The 27,361-nt window shown below is 43.3% G+C and overlaps 1 protein-coding gene across 6 annotated transcripts in view; it reads right to left on the bottom strand.

Moving 5' to 3' along the window:
- Positions 1 to 27,361, bottom strand: part of ST3GAL3 (ST3 beta-galactoside alpha-2,3-sialyltransferase 3) — a 233,839-nt gene that overhangs the window by 146,421 nt on the left and 60,057 nt on the right. For all 6 annotated transcript variants that reach the window (XM_068141553.1, XM_068141551.1, XM_068141557.1 and 3 more), the window contains one exon: positions 15,270 to 15,312. In XM_068141553.1, the coding sequence (XP_067997654.1) occupies positions 15,270 to 15,312 (43 nt within the window). The remainder of the gene's footprint in view (positions 1 to 15,269; positions 15,313 to 27,361) is intronic.

The raw sequence follows: 27,361 nt of genomic DNA, 5'->3' as shown, positions 1-27,361 counted from the left end.
CCTGGACAACCCATTCCAGGGTCTCACCACTCTCATGGTGAAGAACCTCCTCCTCACATCCAGCCTGAATCTCCCCACCTCCAGCTTCATTCCATTCCCCCTAGTCCTATCACTACCTGACATCCTGAGAAGTCCTTCCCCAGCCTTCATGAAGGCCCCCTTCAGATACTGGAAGGCCACAATTAGGTCACCTGGGAGCCTTCTCTTCTGCAGACTGAACAGCCCCAACTCCTTCAGTCTGTCCTCATAGGAGAGGTGCTCCAGCCCTCTGATCATCCTTGTGGCCCTTCTCTGGACACCTTCCAGCACCTCCACATCCCTCTTGTAATAGGGGCTCCAGAACTGGACGCAGTACTCCAGGTGGGGTCTCACCAGGGCTGAGTAGAGGGGGAGGATCACCTCCCTCGACCTGCTGGCCACACTTCTCCTGATGCAGCCCAGGATCTGATTGGCTTTGCGGGCTGGAAGTGCACACTGAGAGCTCCTGTTGAGCTTTTTGTCCACCAGCACCCCCGAGTCTCTCTCCCACTATTACAAGTAGCACAGAGAAAAAGCAGAGCTGTGTTCAAATAGGTGCAGATAAGGAGTAAAGAAAACACTTCAGCTGAAGGTTAGTTTGTGTATTTGAAGGCACGTGGAAAGGAGAACACGACTGGCTGAGATACCAATTGTTAGACTAAACAAAAAAGACACAAAATAGAGAACTTTTGTTTTCACAGAAGGCAGCAGTTTACCAAAGAAAGAAAACAAAAAAAAAAAAAAGGGTAAAAAAAATTAAAATCAAAGATGACTGCTCCCTTAGTTTGAGTATTCATTGATCTTTGGATTCATAATCTTTGGACAAAGAAACTTATAATGATAAAGTAACTTGTGGATAATCAACATAATTCCTGCATGGATATTATTGATCTCTTTAAAAGTTTATTCTTGTTTCCACAGATCAATAATTATGTGTTCCCATCCTCAGTAATACCTATCAACATTCTGGGTTTACAGATAATGGCCAATGGCATCCTGGCCTGCATCAGGAACAGTGTGGCCAGCAGGAGCAGGGAGGTCATTCTGCCCCTGTACACTGCACTGGTTAGGCCACACCTCGAGTCCTGTGTCCAGTTCTGGGCCCCTCAGTTTAGGAAGGATGTTGACTTGCTGGAACGAGTCCAGAGAAGAGCAACAAAGTTGGTGAGGGGTTTGGAACACAAGCCCTATGAGGAGAGGCTGAGGGAGCTGGGGCTGCTTAGCCTGGAGAAGAGGAGACTTAGGGGTGACCTTATCACTCTCTACAACTACCTGAAGGGAGGTTGTAGACAGGCTGATGATGGTCTCTTCTCCCAGGCACCCAGTACCAGAACAAGAGGACACAGTCTCAAGCTGCGCCAGGGAAGGTTCAGGTTGGATGTTAGGAAGAAGTTCTATACAGAAAGAGTGATTGCGCTATGGAATGGGTTGCCCGGGGAGGTGGTGGAGTCGCCGTCATTGAAGGTGTTCAGAAGGAGACTTGACAGGGTGCTTGGTGCCATGGGTTAGCTGTTTGGGTGGGTTGGATTGGTTGATGGGTTGGACACGATGATCTTGAAGGTCTCTTCCAACCTGGTTTGGTTTATTCTAATAAAGGTTTATTCTAATAAACTACCTGAAGGGAGGTTGTAGACAGGCAGATGTTGGTCTCTTCTCCCAGGCAGCCAGCACCAGAACAAGAGGACACAGTCTCAGGCTGCGCCAGGGGAGGTTTAGGCTGGATGTTAGGAGGAAATTCTATACAGAGAGAGTGATTGCCCATTGGAATGGGCTGCCTGGGGAGGTGGTGGAGTCACCATCATTGGAGGTGTTCAGGAGGTGACTTGATGGGGTGCTTGGTGCCATGGTTTAGTTGTTTAGGTGGGTTGGATTGGTTGATGGGTTGGACACAATGATCTTGAAGGTCTCTTCCAACCTGGTCTATTCTATTCTATTCTATAAGCAACAAGGGTGATGCAATGAAGGATAGTTGCCATTTGGGAGACTGGATGTGTTAGGACACATCAGTCAATGCAAACTCCCTTAGCAGTCAATTGGGATTCCTACCTGAACTGCTTGCTGAAAGAAATGTCTAAAGTATGTCTAAATAAACTCCATTTCCCCACAGTCACCAATGTTGATGCTCCCTAATATTTGAACACATAATTCTCAAAACCTGCTAAATTTAAATGCTGCAGTTCTCTATTTAAATACCTCTCTAGCCCCACTGCCAGCACAGTGGCCATAAAATGTGAAGCAATTAAAAGTCTGGAGGGAAATAAAACGCTCACCTACCACATCCATTTTCAGCCAAACGAAGGAATGCAAAAAGATAAATTGAAATGTCATAATTTTGTTGCTGTAACCCCTAAGTCTTCATCACCAGCCCTCATCTGTTACATCTACAAATGCACAATGCTTTCTTTGGATCAGGAACAGTGTTTTTCTACTTGTAGTGCAATGAATCCAGCAGTGTAGGTCCAGGAGAGAGAAACAAGTTCTGAAGAGATGAGAATAAGTAATTCAGCCCAATGAGAATCCAGGAATCCCCTGTTCAGACTAGTAGGAATTGGTATATCTGAAAGCAAAAATACTCCCTCACAGTCTGTACTGGGAGGGGGGAGGGAAGATCAACTAAGAATTCATGAAACCCCATGGCCAAAATCAGTTTTACATCTATGGATGCTACAGTTTGGCAGATTTGAATGCCAAAATCCAGTGCTTGGCAGTTTTAAATGCCAAATGAGATAGTCAGGTTTTAACCCACCAAATCTTCTTCTGAAAACAAAAATGCTGTTCATTTCATTGCAGAACACAGCCAGGCCACAGAACACATCATTTCAGAGACATGCACAGTGTTTAGCTCACTGTAAGAGCATACCAGCACAGCACAATGCTATGGAAAATAATCAACAGCAATTTATTGTTCGCTGTTTCCCACATCACTGGAACATCAAGCAAAACTATCTTAAAGACAGAAGAACTGTGAGTGGAAGGAAGCACTGCTTTCAGGTAATATGCAGTTAATCAGTAGAGACTTCTTTACATCAGCATGTTACAGAAGCCAGGTGTATAGGTGGGATCAAAAGCTATTAAGATGTCTAACAGCATCTCAAACTTTGGAATACCAAAGCTTTCTCTCTTTGGAAGCTGGAGAATAAACTTTATTAGAATAGAATAAACCAAACCAGGTTGGAAGAGACCTTCAAGATCATTGTGTCCAACCCATCAACCAATCCAACCCACCCACCAAAACAGCTAACCCATGGCACCAAGCACCCCATCAAGTCTCCTCCTGAACACCTTCAATGACTGCGACTCCACCACCTCCCCAGGCAGCCCATTCCAATGGGCAATCACTCTTTCTGTATAGAACTTCTTCCTAACATCCAACCTGAACCTCCCCTGGCGCAGCCTGAGACTGTGTCCTCTTGTTCTGGTACTGGCTGCCTGGGAGAAGAGACCATCATCCGCCTGTCTACAACCTCCCTTCAGGTAGTTGTAGAGAGTGATAAGGTCACCCCTGAGTCTCCTCTTCTCCAGGCTGAGCAACCCCAGCTCCCTCAGTCTTTCCTCATAGGGCTTGTGTTCCAAACCCCTCACCAACTTTGTTGCTCTTCTCTGGACTCATTCCAGCAAGTCAACATCCTTCCTAAACTGAGGGGCCCAGAACTGGACACAGGACTCGAGGTGTGGCCTAACCAGTGCAGTATACAGGGGCAGAATGACCTCCCTGCTCCTGCTGGCCACACTGTTCCTGATGCAGGCCAGGATGCCATTGGCCCTCTTGGCTGCCTGGGAACACTGCAGGCTCATGTTCAGCCTACCATTGACCAGTACCCCCAGGTCCCTCTTACGATGGTGTATTTTTCTCTTTCCCTAAGCAATTCTAGAGAGCACTTTGAAACAAGACATTAAGGCAGGTGAATCTTTGGTCTGGCAATTGTTGTTTTCCCACAAAGGAAGCTCAATCCTTTCTGTGCAGTAGCAGAGATATTGCAAAAGCAACTGAGATTGTGGTGACAGGTTGGACTTGATGATCATTGAGGTCTCTTCCAACCTTGGTGATTCTGTGAGAGAGACCAATCCTTAGGGGAATAAAACCTACTTGGAAAAATCTCTTAAGAGCTGGCTGATAGCAAATCTTCAACAAGCACAGTTCACACCAGCTTCATTTTTCAGTTTCTTTGGTCACTTTCCAGGGATGAGGATGATAAACATTGCCCTCAAAGTTTTCTTTGGAGGATCCAGACAGCTTGGGAGGGAATAACAACTTAACTCCTCCTAACCAAAGAAAAAGTCGACTCTGGCAAGGGCTTTGAATATTTTCTTTTTTCCTTTTTCCACCCCCCTGGGCTAGACTGAAATTGAGACAAAAAATCCACTGGTCAGTGAATAAATTGCTTTAGATGCTATGTAGAGGTGACCTCACAGCTGGGAAATGTGGTTTAACAGTGGTTTTAGCAAACACTGTATGTAGTCAAGAGGCTTTTAAATTCTCTCACTCTTATTTCCAAAGTATTAAGTCCAAAAGAAGCTGTCTTCACCAACTTGTATTAGAGGCAGACGTCATGAATTCAAACTTACATCAATTAATCCACTAAGTATCACAGTGAAGTCTTAAGAGGAGGAAGAGTACATGTTGGGTGGAAAATGTTTCCTCCAGAAACTTTGCTGTAAATGCAGAACATAACCCTAACCTGCAGGAGCCCTTGCAGATACTGTGACTGTATGTACCCTCAAAAAACTAACAAAAACTCAGTAATGGTGAGGAATAGCCAGAAGCCTTAGCAGTAACAACAGCTACAGAGCCACCCAGATCAAAAAAGCTCTCCTGTTGACTTCATACATTGTTCCAGTGAATGCTCTCCTGCTGAAATAACTTTTCTTTTTTCCACTTCAAAGAGCAGCTGCTTGTCTGAAAAGGCCATCTAACCAACATCCAAACTGCCGTATGTAACCACTGTGAGTCAGAGAATGGAATGAAGTTTGTCTCAAAGAACCACCAACAGCCCAATTAATCAGACCTCTCTTCATCTTCTGTCACCCCTGACTTCACTGAACATCAGCCCTACATCAGAAGGAAGTTATTGTGGCTCTCCAAAATGAGAATGGAGTGGCTTTCTAAGATGTTTGGCATACTAGCTAAAGGAGAGTTCCAAGCTGAGCACTGAAACAGGTTTCACTCTTCAACAGGACAAATCCTATGCTCTCCTTGTGAATTCATCAAAATAGCAACACTTCACAAAATTCCTTGAGCCTGAGTTGCATGATGATAAAATACAGCTTTGAATTCTTTACAGATCAGAGTCTCTATCTCTAACAAGCAACTGACACAACCACCTTTGGGGATTTCTGCCTCCAATGATGTGAAAAAGGGTCACTAAGAGAGAATGAAAAAGAGCAGGAGGAAGGCACTGGACACATTGTAGCTGTATAAGACATTGCTTACATTTTCCAGGTCTTCAAGATTAATCCTCTTAAAGAACCAGGGGAAAGATACTTTCAAGTAGGAATTAAGAGGTCTGAAATCAGACAGAGGTATCCAAATATATTCAATATGCAAATCAAAACATCAAAACCATTTTTTTTTTGGTTGGCTTTTTGTTTATCCTTAGCTCTTTAGCTGGCAGATTGCATGGCAGAAACAGAGTATTCGTGCTCTATCACTTTTCTGTCCCTCCCTTTGTGGTCCTGATTCTCACTGCTGAAAGCTGGACTGGGGCTGCAGCTAGCATAGGATCATAGAATTGTTAGGGTTGGAATGGACCTCAAGGATCATCTAGTTCCAACCCCCCTGCCATGGGCAGGGCCCCCTGCATGTGGACTAGCACTTCTGTGTGCAGTAGGATTTTACTCAAAATGGAATTATAGATATGATCAAACAGTTTCCACTAAAATCTGAGGAGGACACCCATTAACATGAAAACAGCTAATTGAATACGGTAACATGTTGATAATCTGAACTGTGAATAATGTTAACAATGTGCTTATGTTACTATCAGACTGAAATGTGTTAGCTTGAGTTAATAATTCCCAGATAGCACCCAACAGGATCAGGGATGCAAATCTTTGCAGCAGTAATAATTCATAAACAAATAATGTCATCTGTGTGTTAAATGTGTGGTTCTTACCAGGAAGATAAGAACTGTTTAGGCTCGAGGTGAGGAGAAAGTTCTTCACTGAGAGAGTCGTTCGTCATTGGAATGTGCTGCCCAGGGAGGTGGTGGAGTCACCATCCCTGGAGGTGTTCAAGAGGAGACTGGACGTGGCACTTGGTGCCATGGTCTAGTCATGAGGTCTGTGGTGACAGGTTGGACTTGATGGTCTTTGAGGTCTCTTCCAACTTTGGTGATTCTGTGAATGTGTCTTGTGAGGAGGAAGGAGAGCACAGCCCCTCAACCATCCTCATCTCTTCTGTGTTCAGTCTTTGGTGGTTTACTTGTTGCAGTTTTCTTTTTCCTGCTGTATTCTGCTCTGACTATCTCTATTTTCCTTGTGATGTTTGCAGTCTTTTGTGTTTTATTTGTTGCACATCTGTTTGGCATGAATTAAGGATTGAGTAGCATGGGGGTGTAAAATTTGACATTTGTTTTGCAGTTAATTAGGCAAAGGTCTTTACTCAGACACTACAGCCTGCAAAATCTATTTTGCAACTTTGCTGCTTCAGCAACTTATTTTTTTCATAAATTGTTTTAAACTATTAACAATGTCTAACTAATATAACCATGAATACAACTGTTGTAAACTATTCACAGTGCCTAACTAGTATGACTACCACAACCATCTTGAACATAACTCCACGATCCTACAGAACATCTTGTCCTTGCAGCAAACTGTATAACCAATTGCAACGAGACTCATTCATTTCATGATCTTGATGCAGTATTTCTAACCCCTTTAACTGAAGTTTTGGGAATGATCAATGTTTGGATAGTCTAACTTATTCCATTTTCATAAGTTACGTGGAGAGCAAGAAGGTTTTTATGGGAGGACATTCAGTGACTACAAACTTAACAAGGTTAAGTTTGCAGAAGCTGGCCAAAACAAAAATGATTTATCTCTGCATTTTAGAACAGTTTTCTGAAGCAAGAACATGAAGTGTGGCTTTTTATATGCTCTTCTCCCAAGAGGTTAAAGCAACAGGAGGGGCCCCATGTCATTTATGAGTTTATAGATAATCCCTGAATTGGATTTTACAACTAAAGCAAACTTAGCCTTCTGTGAATGCAACAACTGTGCAAATTCTTGCTCAAACAATGGCTAATAGACACTTGTAAAGTTAACTAGCTGTTACTATATCCACCCCAGGAAAACAGACAAACATACACACACATTTAATGAGGTTAATGCTACTGTGGTCAAGAACTACAAACAAAGTAAGTGTTCCACCACCCAGATACGGAGGGGAGAAAAAGAACTTAGCCTCCTCTTTATAGTCTCCTCAGTTTCTATGTAACTAGACTGGTTGATTAAAAGGACACAAATGTGCAAATTCAGTCCTATGAGGAACATAACAAGAAAGAAATACCTTCGTGGACATTCACTTGAAGAACAAATCCATCTAACACAAACCATTTCCTATTTAATAGGCACACTAATTGGAACTATGTATATTAGATTTTTTCTCTCTGTGAACTCGTATTGGCTATGGTGTTACTGTGCTTAGAATCCAAAACAGGTTGAAAAGCTTATGAGTCACCCCTTTTTGCCTTTAAAATACTCGTACAACACCTTTCTGCCAAGAGTATGAAGAACTTGCAGCATCTAAAGATTTATGAACAATGTCCTGCAGTCCAAAACGTCCTCAGCTACTTCTATAGAAATTCTTGCAAGAATGTTGTCCAGACATACCAGTTCTAAAGCACATAAACCTTGGTATCTGCTGCTTGAATTTTTGTTGTTGATATCAAGGAAGACACTTTCCCATTCCCTCATCATCCAAGCAGAACAAACCTCATTGTATCTACTGCAAACTCCTTTCTTGTGGCCAGCAGGTCGAGGGAGGTGATCCTCCCCCTCTACTCAGCCCTGGTGAGACCCCACCTGGAGTACTGTGTCCAGTTCTGGAGCCCCTATTACAAGAGGGATGTGAAGGTGCTGGAACATGTCCAGAGAAGGGCCACAAGGATGATCAGAGGGCTGGAGCACCTCGCCTATGAGGACAGACTGAAGGAGTTGGGGCTGTTCAGTCTGCAGAAGAGAAGGCTCCCAGGTGACCTAACTGTGGCTTTCCAGTATCTGAAGGGGGCCTACAGGAAGGCTGGGGAAGGACTTCTCAGGATATCAGGTAGTGATAGGACTAGGGGGAATGGAATGAAGCTGGAGTTGGGGAGATTCAGGCTAGATGTGAGGAGGAGGTTCTTCACCATGAGAGTGGTGAAACCCTGGAATGTGTTGTCCAGGGAGGTGGTCGAGGCCCCGTCCCTGGGGGTGTTTAAGAGCAGGCTGGCTGAGGCTCTGGCCAGCCTGATCTAGTGTAGGGTGTCCCTGCCCATGGCAGGGGGCTTGGAACTAGATGATCCTTGTGGTCCCTTCCAACCCTGAATGATACTATGATACTATGAAACTATAAATACATTATCAGTGGTTTCCTTTATACTCTCAGTGAAACTATTTTTCCATGCACAATTCTCTTTCATACAGCTGAACTTGTTGGGGCAAACATATAAAACTGCTCTAAACAATGCCCAAGCATTCATAATTTTTACTTTACATTCTTTTCCCCACATGAGTTGGTTCATAATTACTTCCAGCTTCAGGAAACTGGCCCTTTTAAAAGCACCAAACATGAGTTTTTTCCACTTTGTTTACACTTAAATCAAGTAATGAATCCACTCTAAGCAGCCAGGGATTCTGAGTTATCTTCTTCATCAACTGAGGTTGTGTCTAACACGGGAATCCCAAAGTTAGATAACGGAGATTCATCTTTATGGGAATTCCAAAGGATCAAAACTGGGGGAAAAAATAAAAATAGGAAATGCCCTAAAAAGAGTAAAACAAAAAAAAAAGGAGATGGCAGTTACTCAAACTGGGAGGTTTGGTGGATGAACCACTGGGAATCGCTAAGGTTCTTTTCCTTAAATATCTGCAGTGCACAAACAATTGCTGCAGATTGGAAGAGATTCAGTAGAAGGTGATTAATTAAGTCAAGGAAAAATCTGAAATGAAAGAGAAATAAATAACCAACTGCCAGGAAAATACCAGTGTTGCAGAGTATGCCAAGCCCTGAAATAATCTTTCAGAAGCATCATCAGGATGCTTTTGCTTGTCATGGTCAGACTCTCTCCGTTTAGCCTGTGAGACACTCTCTTTCCTCTGCCCAGGCAGGGCAAGAGACCACTAAGACTTCTCACTTCTTTTTCCCCACTCAGGATTACGGGAATACAAACAGACAAATGGGAAGGAAAATAAGGCAGAAAGAAATCCCATAGCAGCAAGCATGGGGAAAGTCCAGCATTCCAACACATTTATTGCTTATTTTTACAGCGCTTAATGGCAAAGTACCGCACATAGACACAAACGGTTTCAAAGCAACCTCCCGCCCGAGAAACACAATGAGTGGAAAGGGCTCTGTTTCAGTTCTTCATTACTGAAGTTCTGAAGTAAAGAAACTTCAACAAACAGAAGTAACTCAATCTGTGTGTTTCCCTAGCCCAAGCTCCCTCCATTTTTACAGTCCTTTTAAAGTCTAGATCAAGTTACGTTTGCGTTTGCAGGGCGAGGGTTATTATTTCTGGCTTCTTTTTTCTTCCACCCCACAGACTCAGTTTCTTCACCTTCTCTTTTGTAAAGCAAAGTGTGAAATTATCATGGATATTTAAAAACAAAAGAATTGTTGCACCACCCAAATCTACCCTGCAACACCAGACAAGCACGTAGACACACAGTAACACAGAATGTCTAGCAAAGCACAGACCCCACCAGAAACAAATATTTCCTCTTTCAACTAAGTACTGCTTCAAAATTCCCAGAGTACATAATATAAAATACAAACCATATAGGTTGTATAAATGCAGTAAACTAACTGTATTAGTATCATTATCTTCCTTATTATTATCTTACCATGCTGACCTCACTAATTTTTCTGAGAAGGGTACCAATTTTAAGGCATTATACCAACTACTATATTTTAAAGCGAAGAATGTTTCCAGTAAGCTCAAACTCATCTTCTAACTCTTGCAAAACTTTCAGGGAGTGGTTTTTCCCCAAAGTCAAATCTTGTGATGCTTCCTTCATCATTTACTACCTGGCTGTGGCTGCAGCTGAATAGACCCACCATCATCCAAAGGGAACTGTTTGCTGGCTGCTGTTTAAAAGCATCAAATCACCAACCTGGCTGCTGAAGTACCTTTGAAAACAGCTTTTGAAGGACGAGTTTGAAACAAGGACAGAAGTAGCAGTCAATAGCTTCCACCTCACCAGGCAAATGGCATGCCTGCAGAATAACCAAAGCTGGTATAGAAGCATGAGGCCAGCAAGGGAAAAGCCTCAAATCACATTTTATTACAAATTATTAGCAAAAAGGGAGCTTTTCATGTGTGCAAGACAGGTGAGTCTACAGTCGTAACATGCCAAGGCATACTCAGAGTAATTGTTAACGGTTCCTAAATGAAGCATTCAAACACTGAGTGGCAGAATAAAGAATGCCTGTGCAACCTTCAGCTGGGCCCACTAAATACACATTGAGATACAGCCTATAATTAACTATATGATCATATGCTGATCCCCCTGCAGAAACCTCGTGTAAGTCAATGCAAACATGCCTTCTGCTCGGGGAATGATTCAGAATTTGTAGTGAATGAGACTTTTGTTCCCAGGACCTGGCCAGCCTCAAAGAACTACTACAATATAAACATTCAACGATAATAAAAGCATGCAACCCTTTGCCAAGAACAGATGTTACAAAGCAACTGCAGATCTTGGCATTTCGTGACACCTGGTAATCTACTGAGTCACTGATGTGATCAATGGCCTGAAGTTGTTCAGGAACTATTGGCCCCTCCCTTAAAAAAAGCCTTTAAGAAACGAAGACCTGTAAATTGTCCCAATTTTTTCTGTAAGTATTTTTCTCTAGGCAACCAATATGAACTAGATTTAATTCCTCAAGGTTTTTTAAATGGTATGTGGCTCTGCTGCTTGGGAAACCTCTTTACCTGGGAGAAACTGACACAAATGGCCCCTTTCTGTGCTGTGTGCATATTTGGTTTGGGGATTCTAATTTTGGCAATGATGTTATGGTTGGTACAAGGTCTGGTACCAAATGCTTCAGGTCTTGTTTTGACTAAGAAAACAAGTGATTCATAACTATGTTGCCCTCAGCTTTCCTGTATTTCCTCATCCTGTGTTTCATTAAAAATTCCCACCTGGATGTCATCCTGCTTTTTAAAAGCTAATAGACTTTCCAAGGAAGAGTTAGCCCAAATACAGGCAGTATCTTCCTTTTTGATGAGCTCAAGGCAACGAGACTTAAGGTCAGAACCTGTCATTTCCATGAAGCATCTGTACACTATCTTTAAAACTGGCCATCCCCTTCCAGGTGACTTTCCTGGCCATATCAGCCTCTCTAATGTTATAAGCAAGACATTCCTCAGACATGCAGTTCCCACAGAAAACACTTCTCCCATACTTCTGACAGATTTTTCTTCCCAGAGGGAACAAATCTGATTTCCTTACCATTCCCATGAACTCAAAGAGAAAGAGTGAACAGAATCACCTACACTGCTGTAACCACAACAAAAATGATTCATACCTAAATAACCTGCCCTGAATATACACAGGGCAGAGGACACTGAAATACTAATACATGAACAAATTAAAGATGGATATATCACTGTTTACTCCTGGCAAACACTTTTCTCTGTGTGATTTGAAATGCAAGTCAGAGCATTCAAGCTTTAATGCAGATCTGCCTCTGTAGAAAATGTTGGTCCTCCAGGTCATTAGTTTAAACAAAGCCAACTAGCAGCCAGAAAGAGATTTTGAACAAATAAAAGATTAAGGGGGGGTAGAAAGGAAAAGAGATAACTATTTGTGGCCCCATGTGCTTCAAGTCACATAACACTCACATGCTGTCAATTAAGTGAATCCTATAAAGTTACGATCTACGGCAAAATTCCACCAGAATGCTTGGATAACAACAGACATAATTACATTATTTCTGCCAATAAAGTCACCAGTGCAGAACATATTATCCCCTTCAACTCTAATTTTATTTTTTTTTTAACCAGAAAGTGCTTATACAATGGTATGATCTTAACTGAAAGCCTTTTTAATCACTAAGTTCCACTGAATTCAGCATGTACTTAAAAAAAATGCATTTGGTACCCCAACCACATATGGTGTCACAGTATCACCAAGGTTGGGAGAGACCTCAAAGATCATCGAGTCCAACGCATCACCACAGACCTCATGACTAGACCATGGCACCAAGTGCCACGTCCAATGCCCGCTTGAACACCTCCAGGGACAGTGACTCCACCACCTCCCTGGGCAGCACATTCCAATGGCAAACAACTCTCTCTGTGAAGAACTTTCTCCTCACCTCCAGCCTAAACTTCCCCTGGCACAGCTTGAGACTGTGTCCTCTTGTTCTGGTGCTGGTTGCTTGAGAGAAGAGACCAACCCCCACCTGGCTACAACCTCCCTTCAGGTAGTTGTAGACAGCAATTAGGTCTCCTCTGAGCCTTCTCTTCTCCAGGCTAAACAATCCCAGCTCCCTCAGCCTCTCCCCATAGGGCTTGTGCACAAGGCCTCTCTCCCACCTTGTTGCCCTTCTCTTGACACTCTCAAGTTTCTCGATGTCCTTCTTAAACTGAGGGTCCCAGAACTAGATACAGGACTCAAGGTGTGGCCTAACCAGTGCAGAGTACAGGGGCACAATGACTTCCCTGCTCCTGCTGGCCACACTATTCTTGATACAGGCCAGTATGCCATTAGCCTTCTTGGCTACCTGGGCACACTGCTGGCTCAAACTGGTGAACTATGCAACAGGAACAATTTCCTCTAGGCTGTCCACCACTTATCTTTCAATTTTTATTTATTGTTTTGTGATATTTTCAAGTTTTCTTCGGCTCTCTTGCTATTGAAAAAAAAGGGAATGTTCAAAACCAAGTTGGATGGGGCCTTGACCACCCTGGTCTAACAGCAGGTGTCCCTGCCCGTGGCAGAGGGGTTGGAGCTGGATGACTTTTAAGGTCCCTTCCAAACCAAACCATTCTATGATCATAAAATATTTCAGGTTGGAAGTGAACCCTTCAGGTTATTATGTCCCTTCTCAAAGCAGGGACAGCTTTACTTCCACAGAAGAAACAAACACACAACAAAACCAAACAAAACAAACAAAAAAACCCAACATCCACCCAACCTAAACCCAACAAAGGACAATTATAGCTGGGGGGGGGGGGGGGGGGGGGAAATGGGTGTTATTTCATTTAGGACACTAAATAAGTACTTTTTTTAAAGTTGTCAACAGTTGTTTTTTTTTTCTTTAATCAAAAATAGTGCAGAGTTTGCATCATGGGGAGGTTACAAAAATAAATTACAGGGTTTTAGAAGCACTCCAACAGGTAGAAACTTCACTTGGCCTCATCCTAAGGTATAAGAAGGAGCAGGCCATGCCTCAGAGAGCTGTAATTGAAGTAGATAAGTCAGCAAGGATGAGACAAAGTGGGATGTAACAGAGGTTTGAAGGGAAGGAAGACTCAATGGGACTTGCTAAAAGTAGTGGAGTAAGGGACAGTGAACACAGAAGGAGGAACAGGAAGAGCAAGACTGGAGCAGTGGTTTGGACATAGCACAGGCTGATGTCCAAAGCCAGTAAGACAAAAGTGTTTGGACAGTCAATGGGTGTGTTCAATAAATCAGACATTACAAAACATGTAATGTAGTCTGGGAAAAAAACCCAACAACAAAACCCCCAAAATCAGACTGCTTAGAAACGATTTGCTCTTTACAAACACCAAGACATTAATTCAAAGGTTACTTCACAATTCTGGACTACTCTCTCCCTGCTTTGACATCTAGATGTATGAATTGAAGATAATGCATCATCTCATCCCACTGTTCTCTCTAAATCACAAGGATGACCCAACACAGACAATTTGATAAACAAAATTGGTAACTGTGCAACCAGCATGGGTTCCAGACAGTATGAACCAAAAATCACACAGAACACAACATTAAATGAGTCCAGAAAGAAATCTTGACCAGCTACTCATACAGGAAAGGCTTCCTGCACATTGAATGAGATAGAGCCCTTAGAGAAGAAATAAACAAACAAACAAACAAGCAAACAAATAAACATTCCTTCTTTCTTAAATGTGTTCCTCCATAGCACCTTTTGGCAAGTTAGGTTACCATAGTGGAGTTTATGTATCCAGCTGCTTCGCTAAAAGAAGCTCCTACCCAAAGATCTCATTTCCTGCAAACAGCCTTTCCAAGGTACTTAATGAGGGTTTTATTTCATTATGGAGGCTCCCAAGCTGCTCATCAAGACTGGACCCAAAACTTTACAGATACACCTTGTAAGTATAACGAAAGTTTCTAAACACTATGAACACAACATTAACACAATGCATTGTACAGGAGATGCATCCTCGAGTCATTCAAAGCCGCTAGATTGCTTCAGTGCCATTTTAGGTGAAAGAGCCAGGTGGGTTTTAGCAGTCGTCTTGTGCCCCACGCCAAAATTTCTGCAAGGCTGTTGACCTCAGAAACACAGTCGGTAGTGACCCCTAGTGTTAAGAAGTTCAGCCTCAGTTTAATTGATTTATGAGTATCATCCTTTAGTGCTTTGCTTCTGGCATGGCAAACGGTCACTGCCTTGCGCTGCAGTTTTATCCGCCCCAGTTGACGAACAAAAATAGCAGTATCCATTTTTAAAGAAACAATGGGAAAGGAAATATAAACTTCTAAGCATCCCAGTAAATTGCAGACTGACACTACCCCTGCTTTCAAATGCTGCAGACATTTTTCCCCTCATCTGGAAGGTTAACAGTAGGTATCTAGAGCAGACAGACAGTCATGTCGACAGGTAGACATTTTTAGCCTCTTGATCAGTCATGAAGGAATTAATGACAGTGAATCACAATCCAAGACAGGCAGCAAAGCCTAGTATAAGGAAAGAAGTTGTAATTGCCAAATTGCTTCAGCACTTGGCTGTTCCAGGTAGAAGTGAAGCCAATGAGTCAACTGTCCAGGTGAGACAGAAGATGCATACAACAAAAATCTGTAACTACAGAAACAAAGAAGAGTCCTACTGCTCTACTTACAATTTGGAGTCCAGGTTCAGGAGAAAGCCCAGTTTGTCATATTCTGAAAAACAAAAGCAAGGGACACAGTATCATAAAAACTGCAAGTGTCTCCACTGCAAAAGGCACCAAAACCACAAATCATAAGTCCTCATGGAAAGGAAACAATTATTTCTAGCTGAGAGTATCCGTATCATAGTTTCCGGTTGCTACCAGCTGTTGCCACAGATCATTGTTACTTCAAGGTACTCCCAAATTCACATTTCTGAATCTCCAGGAAATACTGATGCAAGATACTGTGTGGGGAATCATTAATTTAGAAATCACTAGAATTAACCAAGATATCTGGAGTCAGAAAACCAAAACATTACTGAAACCACATGTGCAGTCATATACAAAGCTTTCCTGCTTGCAGTAGAAATCACTTGGCCAGTAATTTGTATGACAAACACTCCTCCAAGGTCCTGGCATGGTAGAGCTTCGAAATTTTTCCTCATTCCTCATCTATTCCAATGCATAACTTCTTAATCAAGCAGCCCTCCTTCCAGAGAAAGCTATGCCAAAATGCTTCAAGTTCAGGTGCTGGTGCCATGGTTCAGTCAATCAGATGGTGTTGGGTGATAGGTTGGACTTGATGATCTCAAAGGTCTTTTCCAACCTGGTTAATTCTATTCTGTTCTATTAGGAAAGCCACCATTTATGCCACAAACAGGGAACAGCTACAGAAAGTTCCCACTCAGAACATCTGTAACCCCTGTGTAAAGTAAGCTTTGCACTCAGCATGTTTGAATACATTGTGATCTTGTAAATCAAACGCTTCATACCAAAGTTGTAACTGTTAGAATTCATATGAGATACAGAAGAAAAACTAAAAAGTATAATGCCCTTCTGTTGGCTCAGGGGCCTCCCCACACTGAGAACCACTGGGTCTCACTAGCATGCAATAAGGAAAAAAACAAATCAATAGAGAGAAGTAAAAGATAATCCCTCCAGAGCATAACAATCAGGAAGTATCAAATGAAACAAGAAAAAACAACAGAAAACACAGCTCATAACCTTTTGGAGCTTAGGAGAAGCAGAGAAGTTTGCTTTCCTTATGAAACACCACCAGAATTTCTACTGCAGTAGTTTAAGCTAGTAAGATCACAAACTCTTCAGGCTGTTACTTGCCAGCAGAGCAGGAAAGTCTAAACATGTACCCAAAACAGAATGATTGCACCAGATAGGACAGTGTAAACTGTGTCATTGACTTCAGTCCCATTAAGATTTAATTCCTGAGCCAAGGGAAGAATTATGTTTGACATAACTTAGGCAACAGAAGTTGCAGACCAGGCATGCACTTGACATTGGCACACAGTATGCATTCTCTGCCAGCATCCCCACGCATACCACCCACCATCCTTGTTGTAATTGGTAATAGAAATGCACCTCTGCAGCTCTTCTCCACCTGACAGCTGTTTCCCCACATGCTGCTTTCCTTATAACTTCCTCCTGCAACAAATTATTTCCTGTCCAACCTTACCTCCTCTGCACATAGGATCACACAAAGCAAGATACCCATTCCAGGAAAACAAAAACAAAACAAAACTTAACTTTCAGCTTTTATTAACCCTTTCTTCCTTCCAAAACCAGCATCCATACTGAGGAAACAGCAGCAGATATATAGTTTCATAGTTTCATTCAGGGTTGGAAGGGACCACAAGGATCATCTAGTTCCAACCCCCCCGCCACGGGCAGGGACACCCCACACTACATCAGGCTGGCCAGAGCCTCATCCAGCCTGCTCTTAAACACCCCCAGGGACGGGGCCTCAACCACCTCCCTGGACAACCCATTCCAGGGCTTCACCACTCTCATGGTGAAGAACCTCCTCCTCACATCTAGCCTGAATCTCCCCACCTCCAGCTTCATTCCATTCCCCCTAGTCCTATCACTACCTGAGATCCTGAGAAGTCCCTCCCCAGCCTTCCTGCAGGCCCCCTTCAGATACTGGAAGGCCACAATTAGGTCACCTGGGAGCCTTCTCTTCTGCAGACTGAACAGCCCCAACTCCTTCAGTCTGTCCTCATAGGAGAGATGCTCATATCTATATCTATATCTATATCTATATCTATAATTATTTAAAACAAACAAAAAAACATCTCCAGCCACTGACCAAAATGTCACCAGCCTTATTCCACTGAAGCTAAAATTCCAGTCTTCCCAAAAGGAAATGCAAGAAAAGGAAAAAGAGATATATCACCTCATAACTACATCATCTTGGGCTTTCTCCTAACTCAGCACTTCATGAGTTTTGCAAGCAAAGCACCAGAAAACACACACATCTTAAACACTAAGTGCCACAGCTGACATACCTCCGGTGCAATGTTTTGTATCACTTACCTCCTCTTTGTCACACACACTTCACCTCCCCTAGGTTTAAAGTGTTACTTTTGATGTTTCGTGCTTTGATGATTACTAACAGAGGTATAAAGTGATCTTACAAGGCTATATATGTCAACTATCTTTGCAACAGTCACTTAAAAAAATAATAATGCAAGAACAAAAAAAACCCATTCTAGTTTGAAACCAGAAACTCAGGTGAGGTCTTGATTTTCAGTAGGGTGTAAATTACCCTTTCAGGCTGCAACACCAAACCTGGTGAAATGTGTAAACTACTGCAGGCAGAGAAATTTTGCCCTCACCATGGGCTGTATCACGCTTGCTGGAACTTTGGGAAATGACAGTGTTACTATTGGCTTGGAAATGAATCTCTATCACGTGCTGCTCCCTCCAGAAGGACACTAGGAGCCTCTAAATTACAGACTAAAGATTATAAATAGAATAGAATAGAATGAACCAGGTCGGAAGAGACCTTCAAGATCATGGCGTCCAACCCATCAACCAATCCAACCCACCTAAACAACTAAACCATGGCACCAAGCACCCCATCAAGTCTCCTCCTGAACACCTCCAATGATGGTGACTCCACCACCTCCCCAGGCAGCCCATTCCAATGGGCAATCACTCTCTCTGTATAGAACTTCCTCTTAACATCCAGCCTAAACCTTCCCTGGTGCAGCCTGAGACTGTGTCCTCTTGTTCTTGTGCTGGCTGCCTGGGAGAAGAGACCAACATCTGCCTGTCTACAACCTCCCTTCAGGTAGTTGTAGAGAGCAATAAGGTCACCTCTTGAGTCTCCTCTTCTCCAGGCTAAGCAACCCCAGCTCCTTCAGTCTCTCCTCATAGGGCTTGTGTTCCAAGCCCCTCACCAACTTTGTTGCCCTTCTCTGGACTCGTTCCAGCAAGTCAACATCCTTCCTAAACTGAGGGGCACAGATGTAGCTCAGTTGGTAGTGCATCAGACCCTTAATGGGAAGGTTCATGAGTTCAAGCCTGCAGTGGGCAGTAGTCTCCTCCCTACTCTAGTCATGAGGTCTGTGGTGACAGGTTGGACTTGATGATCTTTGAGGTCTCTTCCAACCTTAGTGATACTGAACCTACTGAACTGGACACAGGACTCGAGGTGTGGCCTAACCAGTGCAGTGTACAGGGGCAGAATCACCTCCCTGCTCCTGCTGGCCATACTGTTCCTGATGCAGGCCAGGATGCCATTGGCCCTCTTGGCTGCCTGTACAAATAAAACTTTGCCCAGGTCCCTCTCTACCTGGCTGCTCTCCAGCCACTCTGACCCCTTTTTAGCAAAAAAATCCTTTTGTAAAAAAAAAATAATCCTTTGTAGCAAAAAAATCAGAGTCTTGTTACGGACTTCCAATGTCATTTTAACTGTAGCATAACTGGGACTGTTTAGTCTAGAGAAGAGAAGGCTGAGAGGGGATCTTATCAATGCCTATAAATATCTGATGGGTGGGTGTCAAGAGGAAGGGCTCAGGCTCTTTTCAGTGGCACCTGTTAATAGGACAAGGAATAATGGATGTAAGTTAGAACACAGAGAGTTCCACCTCAACATGAGGAGAAGCTTCTTTACTGTGAAGGAGCACTGGAACAGGCTGCCCAGAGAGGTTGTGGAGTCTCCTTCTCTGGATATTTTCAAAGCCAACCTGGACATGTTGCTGTGTGGCCTGCCCTAGATGACTCTGCTTTGTCAGGGGCATGGGACCCAATGTTTTCGTGAGGTCCCTTCCAACCCCTAACATTCTGTGATTAGTGATTACAGAGGACAAAAAGTAACTGTGACACACAGCTAAGCAGGCCACATGCTGGCTGGATTCACAAAAGACAGATAGAAGCCCAAATACCTGGAAGAATCCAAACACACATAACCCAGCTTCAGGAAAAGGCAATCTTGGTCTGGAGTTATGTATTAAAATTAAAATAACATAAACCACAGAGCCACTAAATCAATGACAAGTGCAACTGAACCTGAAAACCAGCGTGGTCAGGGTGTGACAGTTACAGGAGATGGACTGAGCTGATCACAGAGCTCACTGCTAGAAAAAGAAGCAATCCCACTCCTACCCTTTTCTACCTTAAAAATATTGGCTGCAAGATCCTGCCTTGGTACCTACGTAACCTCTCTGTGTCCTAATCAAGTTTGCTTTCATAGAATCAATAAGGTTGGAAAAGACTTCAAGGATCATCAAGTCCAACCTGTCACCCAACACCTCATGACTATTAGACCATGGCACCAAGTGCCCCCTCTTGAACACCTCCAGGTATGGTGACTCCACCACCTCCCTGGATAGCACATTCTAACAGCTAACAACTCTTTCTTTGAAGAACTTTCTCCTCACCTCCAGCCTAAACCTCCCCTGGTGCAGTTTGAGACTGTATCCTCTTCTCCTGGTGCTGATTGCCATCACCTTAGTCTAGAGCCTTACCAAGGCAACCTTAGTCTAGAGCCTTACCAAGGCAACCTTAGTCTAGAGCCTTACCAAGGCAACCTTAGTCTAGAGCCTTACCAAGGCAACCTTAGTCTAGAGCCTTACCAAGGCAACCTTAGTCTAGAGCCTTACCAAGGCAACCTTAGTCTAGAGCCTTACCAAGGCAACCAGCTGATAGAGGAGAAATGCTTTTTGTGTTTTTCATGCGGTGGAGTGCAGAAGTGCTAGAATATCAGACAAAACAGATCAGAATACCTAGAGAGCATGAAAGAACTATTTCATTTCTACCAATAACTAGGCTTGGACCAGCTGGATGTGTTAACTGTGGTTTGATAACCTCTGCCAACATCACTGTGACCTCTCCTCCCCCACCCTCCCCAATAGTGGGTCTCTGCACTAAAGCACAATGCAGAGCTATCAATGGGTGTGGTTCTGGAGAACTCCCTTCAGACCTAACCAAGTTGGTAGGTCTGATGCAGCTCAGGTCATGTCCTATCCCCCAGTCTCCATACAAAACATTTATATGGCTGTGTGAAATACTTGTGTTTGTTTCTGGGTTTTTCACCCAAAAACCAGCAAAAGATAATGAAGAACTTATTTTGTACCCACTAGAAGAACATCATGGAAGAATCTGAATAAAGCTTTATCTTCTCAGCCCAGAAGAGACTGAAAGTCCCAGAGAGATTAAAAAAACCCAACCAGTATTAAGAAAGCAAGAAAGCTAAGGACCACACTCACTTGTGCTAGGAAGTTAGAGCTCTCAGCTAAGAATGTGGCACAGTAGCACAGAAATGAACCAATACAGTAAATCAAGTTTCATCATGCCCTATAAGAACAAGAGGTCTTCTTAGGTCAGAAGTAAAACACATTCTTACATTTCCAGGAAGATCAGAATTGAGTAAGGACCTAATAACTGACAACAATTTCATAATAAAGCATGTAATTGGGATTACATGAACAGAAGTACAGCCAAGCATAGCATTTTCTATAAATGATGCAAACCCTGTGCCAAATTCAATGCTGGCACTAGAACGGAAGTTTCTCACAAGTATCCAGCAAAAATCCAGCTGCCAGGCAGCAGGCAAGAAATGCATTGTCTGGTGCCTGCAAACTCCATACAGACCCCCCCAAAAAGCCATAAAGCACAGCCTACAACATCTAGCAAGTCTTCAAACTGCATTTTGGTTTATTCTATTCTATTTCTATTATGCATTTGTAGCAAACATAGCTAAATACAGGCAAAAGGGGCAACATTTTCCCTGTATGCCACTAATCTGAAACCAATAATCCAGGAATTACCTTGGCTCACTGGTTTTATCCTTCCAAATTGCCCATAACCAATTTCATTCACAACCTGAGCACTATTCCTTTAGCAGCTAGCTCCCTGGAAGCACTGTTATAATAATAATCAACCAGGTTGGAAGAGACCTTCAAGATCATTGTGGCCAACCCATCAACCAATCCAACCCACCTAAACAATGGCACCAAGCACCCCATCAAGTCTCCTCCTGAACACCTCCAGGGATGGTGACTTCACCACCTCCCCAGGCAGCCCATTCCAATGGGCAATCACTCTCTCTGTATAGAACTTCTTCCAAACAGCCAACCTAAACCTCCCGTGGCGCAGCCTGAGACTGTGTCCTCCTTTTCTGGTACTGGCTGCCTGGGAGAAGAGACCAACATCTGCCTGTCTACAACCTCCCTTCAGGTAGTTGTAGACAGCAATAAGGCCACCCCTGAGTCTCCTCTTCTCCAGGCTAAGCAACCCCAGCTCCCTCAGCCTCTCCTCATAGGGCTTGTGCTCCAAACCCCTCAGCAACTTCATTGCCCTTCTCTGGACTCATTCCAGCAAGTCAACATCCTTCCTAAACTGAGGGGCCCAGAACTGGACACAGGACTCGAGGTGTGGCCTAACCAGTGCAGTGTACAGGGGCAGAATGACCTCCCTGCTCCTGCTGGCCATACTGTTCCTGATGCAGGCCAGGATGCCATTGGCCCTCTTGGCTGCCTGTACAAATAAAACTTTGCCCACAGGAACAGAAACTGAATGTAAACCTTTTTTGAAAGTTGGGCTATGTGCAGTTCTAGTTCCTTCTGTGTTTAACTGCTAACAGCAAGTAGAGAAGGGAAGGCAGAAGGTTCCATTTTAGCTACTTTATTACAAATATTTGTGCTGGTCAGAGAAATCAGTATGACACTCAAGAGACAGAAGTCCTATCAAGAACAGCTCAGACATCCCTGATACATTTCATTCTATCCAGTGCACTTTGTTCTCTGTGGAACTGAGGCTCCAAGCTGAGCTAAGCCTCACTGTCCCCATGCACACCCTACACGTGTGGGAAAGGCCAGGCACAATGACTTATCCTACAATAAAGAAGGTCAAATGTCTCACATTCACCTTGGACAAAGAAAACACAGATGGGCAGTTATAAATGTTTAGATGATGTAAAACAATTCTGCTACAACACATGAGACAATAAAGATCTCGTGAAAAACAAACCATAATGCTATGGATCAAGAGAAAAGGACAACAGAAAGGCTTTCTACCAGGGTTAAAAAACTACCACTCAGAATTACTGAGCAACAATGAAGATGCTGGACAAACACAGACTTAAAGTTGCATTCTTTCCTTAGGATTCTCACTTTAACCTTTTCTGCGACAAAACTTGCTGCTGAAAGCATTATTTTCTGAAGTTGTTTCAATAACTGGGGGGGAGGAGGAAATTGCAAAGATAGGTTCAGAAAGTGTGGAGTTGAGGCTGCCTGGGCTCCTTGGTGCTGTACTGCATAGACTGCATCCAACAAGCAATGCAGCAACAAGTGGCAGGTGTAGAACAAAGGAGGTTTCATTTGAACTGAAGGAGAAAATTCCTTACTTTGAGGAACAGGATGCCCACAGAGAGAAGTTGTGGAGTCTCCCACTCCAGAGACTTTCAAAACACACCTGGAAATGTTTCTGTGCAACCTGATTAGGTGAATCTTCACTACCAGGGGAGTTGGATAGAGTAGACCAGACCAGACCAGACCTCCGAGATCATCGAGTTCAACCTATCATCCAACACTATCTAATCAACTAAATCATGGCACCAAGCATCCCATCCAGTCTCTTCCTAAACACCTCCAGTGATGGTGACTCCACCACCTCCCTGGGTAGCCCATTCCAATGGCCAACCACTCTTTCTATGAAGAACTTCTTTCTAACATCCAGCCTAAGATGATCTCCAGAGGTCCCTTCCAACCCTGGCAATCTATGGTTCTATGCATATCTATGTCCCAGTTTCCTCCTCCCCTCCCATTTACCATTTTGCATACAAGTTTATCAGCTTTTTCTCCAGGCTGTCCAAATGATATCAGGGAGACCCCCAACTACACTGGTAAGACAAAGCCCAGTCCTTGGTGCCTTTTTCTGCCCTATAAAATACACAAGAGGGAGCAGAACTGTGAGGAAAACTGCTTAGCCCTTTCAGCCCAAGACTAGAAGTATGCCTCACCAAGCTACATCTGCACAGAACTCTCTCTCATTTGACATTTCCTCCATGCCTGTAAGAGACAGATTCTTCAATAGCTTTTAATATAGCTTCACTTAGGCTTCTTTATTTCCTGAGGAGCAAAAGAACATCCTTAACAATACTACTTGTCCAGCAAAACTTGGAATTTCACATCTAATAAAAATGTTCAGAGGCTCTGCAACTGATCTAAAGCCCTGCTGCACCAGGCTCAGCATTCATTTTCCAGACACTGTACCTGATGAAAACAGTCGTATTTGATGGAAATGGATACACCAAGCGCTATCAGCACAGCTGAAATACAAACCTGTGAGTTTAAAGTGCAGAAAGAAGGAATCCATCCCCAGTCACAAAACCCTGCAACCCCTGGTGACACCTAAAATCACGAGGATACTACTTATTGTTTCAGGTTTAGCAGCAACAGGAAGCAATTTCCAGCTCTATACCTTCAGGGTGGGGTTTTTGTGTTCCTGACTGGGGCCTCAAAGACATCTGGCCCAGCTTTACAGCCTGAGGAAAGCAATACACCAGAGGGGTCTCCTTCATTAGACCCTCCAACTACATTATTCATCCCTCAGGCAGAGATAGAACAAATAAGCAATCACTTGCTGATAGTGCTGCATGGGCCATCCATCAGGAAGGTCTTTTGCCTCCCTGTCTTACCTCCAAAAACAGATCTAGCAGGATCAAAAAAAAGAAGAGGTCATTTGAGCACATCACATTTTAAAAGACTGCAGTTACCTCAACATGGACTACAAAGCTCCGTACTTTTCCACTAAGAAAACTATAGCAACCTCCAAAGGCAGAAAAGCTGCCAACTGCTTTAAGCTGGCTTTATCAGAGACCTCAACAGGGAGATGAAAAATGCCCTCTTATGAACTGCATATGCCCTTTTTCTTTTCCCAGAGTCTCATCTGTTTAAAGCCAGTCTGCAAACTTTGCTAAATAAACAGTTGTTTCATTTACTACCGCGTATCCACTTGGCTAATGGGAGTTAATGCTGCCCTACTGTACCTTCTGACATACTCTTCACTTTAGAAATTGTATCAGATGTCCTAATAAAAGTCAAGAACAATATTAACAAGACAGTGAGCTCTAATTGGCTTTCAGTGACTTAAAAGATGTACTGACTAGATGTAGAGAGATGCCACATAGATAGACAGAGAAAAAGCCCATTAACATATTTTATTCCAAGGTATTCTTTAAGCCACTTCTAGGCATTTGCACTTCAACTCATTCACAACTGTATTTTCAGTTGCAGGAACAGAACATTACTAAGAAGACAGATGATGATACAGAACATGCAGCCAAAGTCACGTAAGGACTATGCAACCGATACATGACAGTCGTTGGCAATGGTTCAAGCAGCTCCCACAGTCTACAGCTCAAAGAAGTGAAGAATGAAGTAGAACTTCATTAATCAAAAATGAAAAGGAAAAAGCATCTTTGTAGAACAAAGCCACTAAAAGCAGCAGGAAGAAAAAAAACCCTAAAATGTAATCTTTCCCATTTATTTTCTGCTTTACAGGAATGCAGGAAAATGCTGCACAGGAAGTTCACCTCTCCTTTCCCATAACTACCATGGGTCAAGAGAAGGGGAACAAAGCTGGGGAGGGGTTTGGAGCACAAGCCCTATGAGGAGAGGCTGAGGGAGCTGGGGTTGCTTAGCCTAGAGAAGAGGAGACTCAGAGGAGACCTCATTGCTCTCTACAACTACTTGAAGGGAGGCTGTAGACAGGTGGATGTTGGTCTCTTCTCCCAGGCAACCAGCACCAGAACAAGAGGACACAGTCTCAAGCTGCACCAGGGGAAGTTTAGGCTCGAGGTGAGGAAGTTGTTCTTCATAAAAAGAGTGATTGGCCATTGGAATGGGCTGCCCAGGGAGGTGGTAGAGTCAGCATCACTGGAGGTGTTTAGGAAGAGACTGGATGGGGTGCTTGGTGCCATGGTTTAGTTGATTAGATGCTGCTGGATGATAGGCTGGACTCTGTGATCTCAAAGGTCATTTCCAACCTGGTTAATTCTAGTCTGTTCTGCTCTATTCTCTTCATGCAGTGTGTTAAGGGAGACAGAAATGCAGCCTGGGGGGGTGAAGAAAACACCAAAACAAAAAGCCCCAACATACTAGAACCACAGTAGCTCCAAATGTAAAGTAAATTTGTCTTCCTCAAACCTAGAACATCTACAGAACCCTCACAAATTCTATTAATTAACGTAATATCTACATTAAGTATCACTAACCTAGAGATCTGGGAAAGATCAGAGTTTGTAATCATGGAAAACTACACTGCCATATTCTCATTAAGAAAGCCAAAGAACAGCAAGTGATCTTCTGCCAAGTCACCAATGTTTTTATTTTGTGCTAGGAATCTGCCACTACTCTACCAATTTGATACCTGCTGATTTCAGATGGATTCCTATTCCTGGCCTCCATCCAAAATATAGAAAAGTAGTTATCAAATCCACTCTAGATTTGTATTTAGGACACACAGAGGGATCTTGTAGTTCATCACAAAATAGTTATCTGAGCATCCTCAGCAGCTGAAGAAAACAGAGAAAGTTTCCTTCATTGTTCTCACAGCTTCTCTTTGGCATAGGGAATCACTAGCAGCAAACTTCTAAATAATCACAGATGGAAAATCTCAGATCACAGAATCACCAAGGTTGGGGTTGGAAGAGACCTAGTGATTGCCCACTGGAATGGGCCGCCCGGGGAGGTGGTGGAGTCACCATCATTGGAGGTGTTCAGGAGGAGACTTGATGGGGTGCTTGGTGCCATGGGTTAGTTGTTTAGGTGGGTTGGATTGGTTGATGGGTTGGACATGATGATCTTGAAGGTCTCTTCCAACCTGGTTTATTCTATCATCAAGTCCAACCTGTCACCACAGACCTCATGACTAAACCATGGCACCAAGTGCCATGTCCAATCCCCTCTTGAACACCTCCAGGGATGATTGCTCCGCTATCACCATGAACTCAGGATCTGGAAGCCTGGTGAGCATTCTTTCACGAGCGTGAGCTGCAGCAGATACTCAACCACAAAGCTCTGTCATATTTGCAATAATCAAGCCAAACTTTGGGTAAGTGTTAAAAATTAAACTGAAAAGGAAAAAAGCAACAACAACCACAAAGTTAAAACACACATACATTGTGAGCAAGATCTAGGTAACATGTGGTTGCTTGAAATACTAGAACAATTGTTTCAAGTCTGCAGAGAGAACAACTGGTGGCCTGTGCGGCAGTGAAACACATCTCACAGTGTAAGCCTACAGCCATAAGGTACTCAGAGCTTCCAAAATTCCAGCAAGCACATTAAACTCACTCATATCCTAACAAAACTTGAAGAAGACAAATATAACTTGCTTGCTCTCAGACAGAGGAGGTAGAAAAAGTCCTGAACAAAAATAGCAGGGGTATAAATCTGACTTTCAGGGTCCAGTGTTTGATTTGCTAGCAACGAAGTAAAACAAAGCAACTAGAGAGGGGGGGGGAGGGGGGGAAAAAGAGAAAAGGAGCATTGGCTGTCTAGGGCAAGCAGATGAAACCTAGGTCTCCTCAAACACCCAGTGTCCTGCTTAACATTTCCCAAGTTCAGAGCATGACAGTCTCCTTTCTGGAATGGTTTCAGCTGAAACACTGGCCTAGACATCACATCAAACATTTATCTTTGCTGCTCAAACTTTATCTTGCAAAAGGAAGAGGCAGTCATGGAAAGAATCACAAAAACATCTGGACTCATGAAGGCTAAACCACAGTGTGAACCTCACACAGTTCAGTCTCACTC

This window comes from Melanerpes formicivorus, unplaced genomic scaffold (assembly GCF_026170545.1).
Source record: "Melanerpes formicivorus ecotype bairdi unplaced genomic scaffold, bMelFor1.0.p_v2 SCAF_7, whole genome shotgun sequence".
NCBI lineage: Eukaryota > Metazoa > Chordata > Aves > Piciformes > Picidae > Melanerpes > Melanerpes formicivorus.
This window is presented reverse-complemented; position numbering and strand designations above follow the sequence as displayed.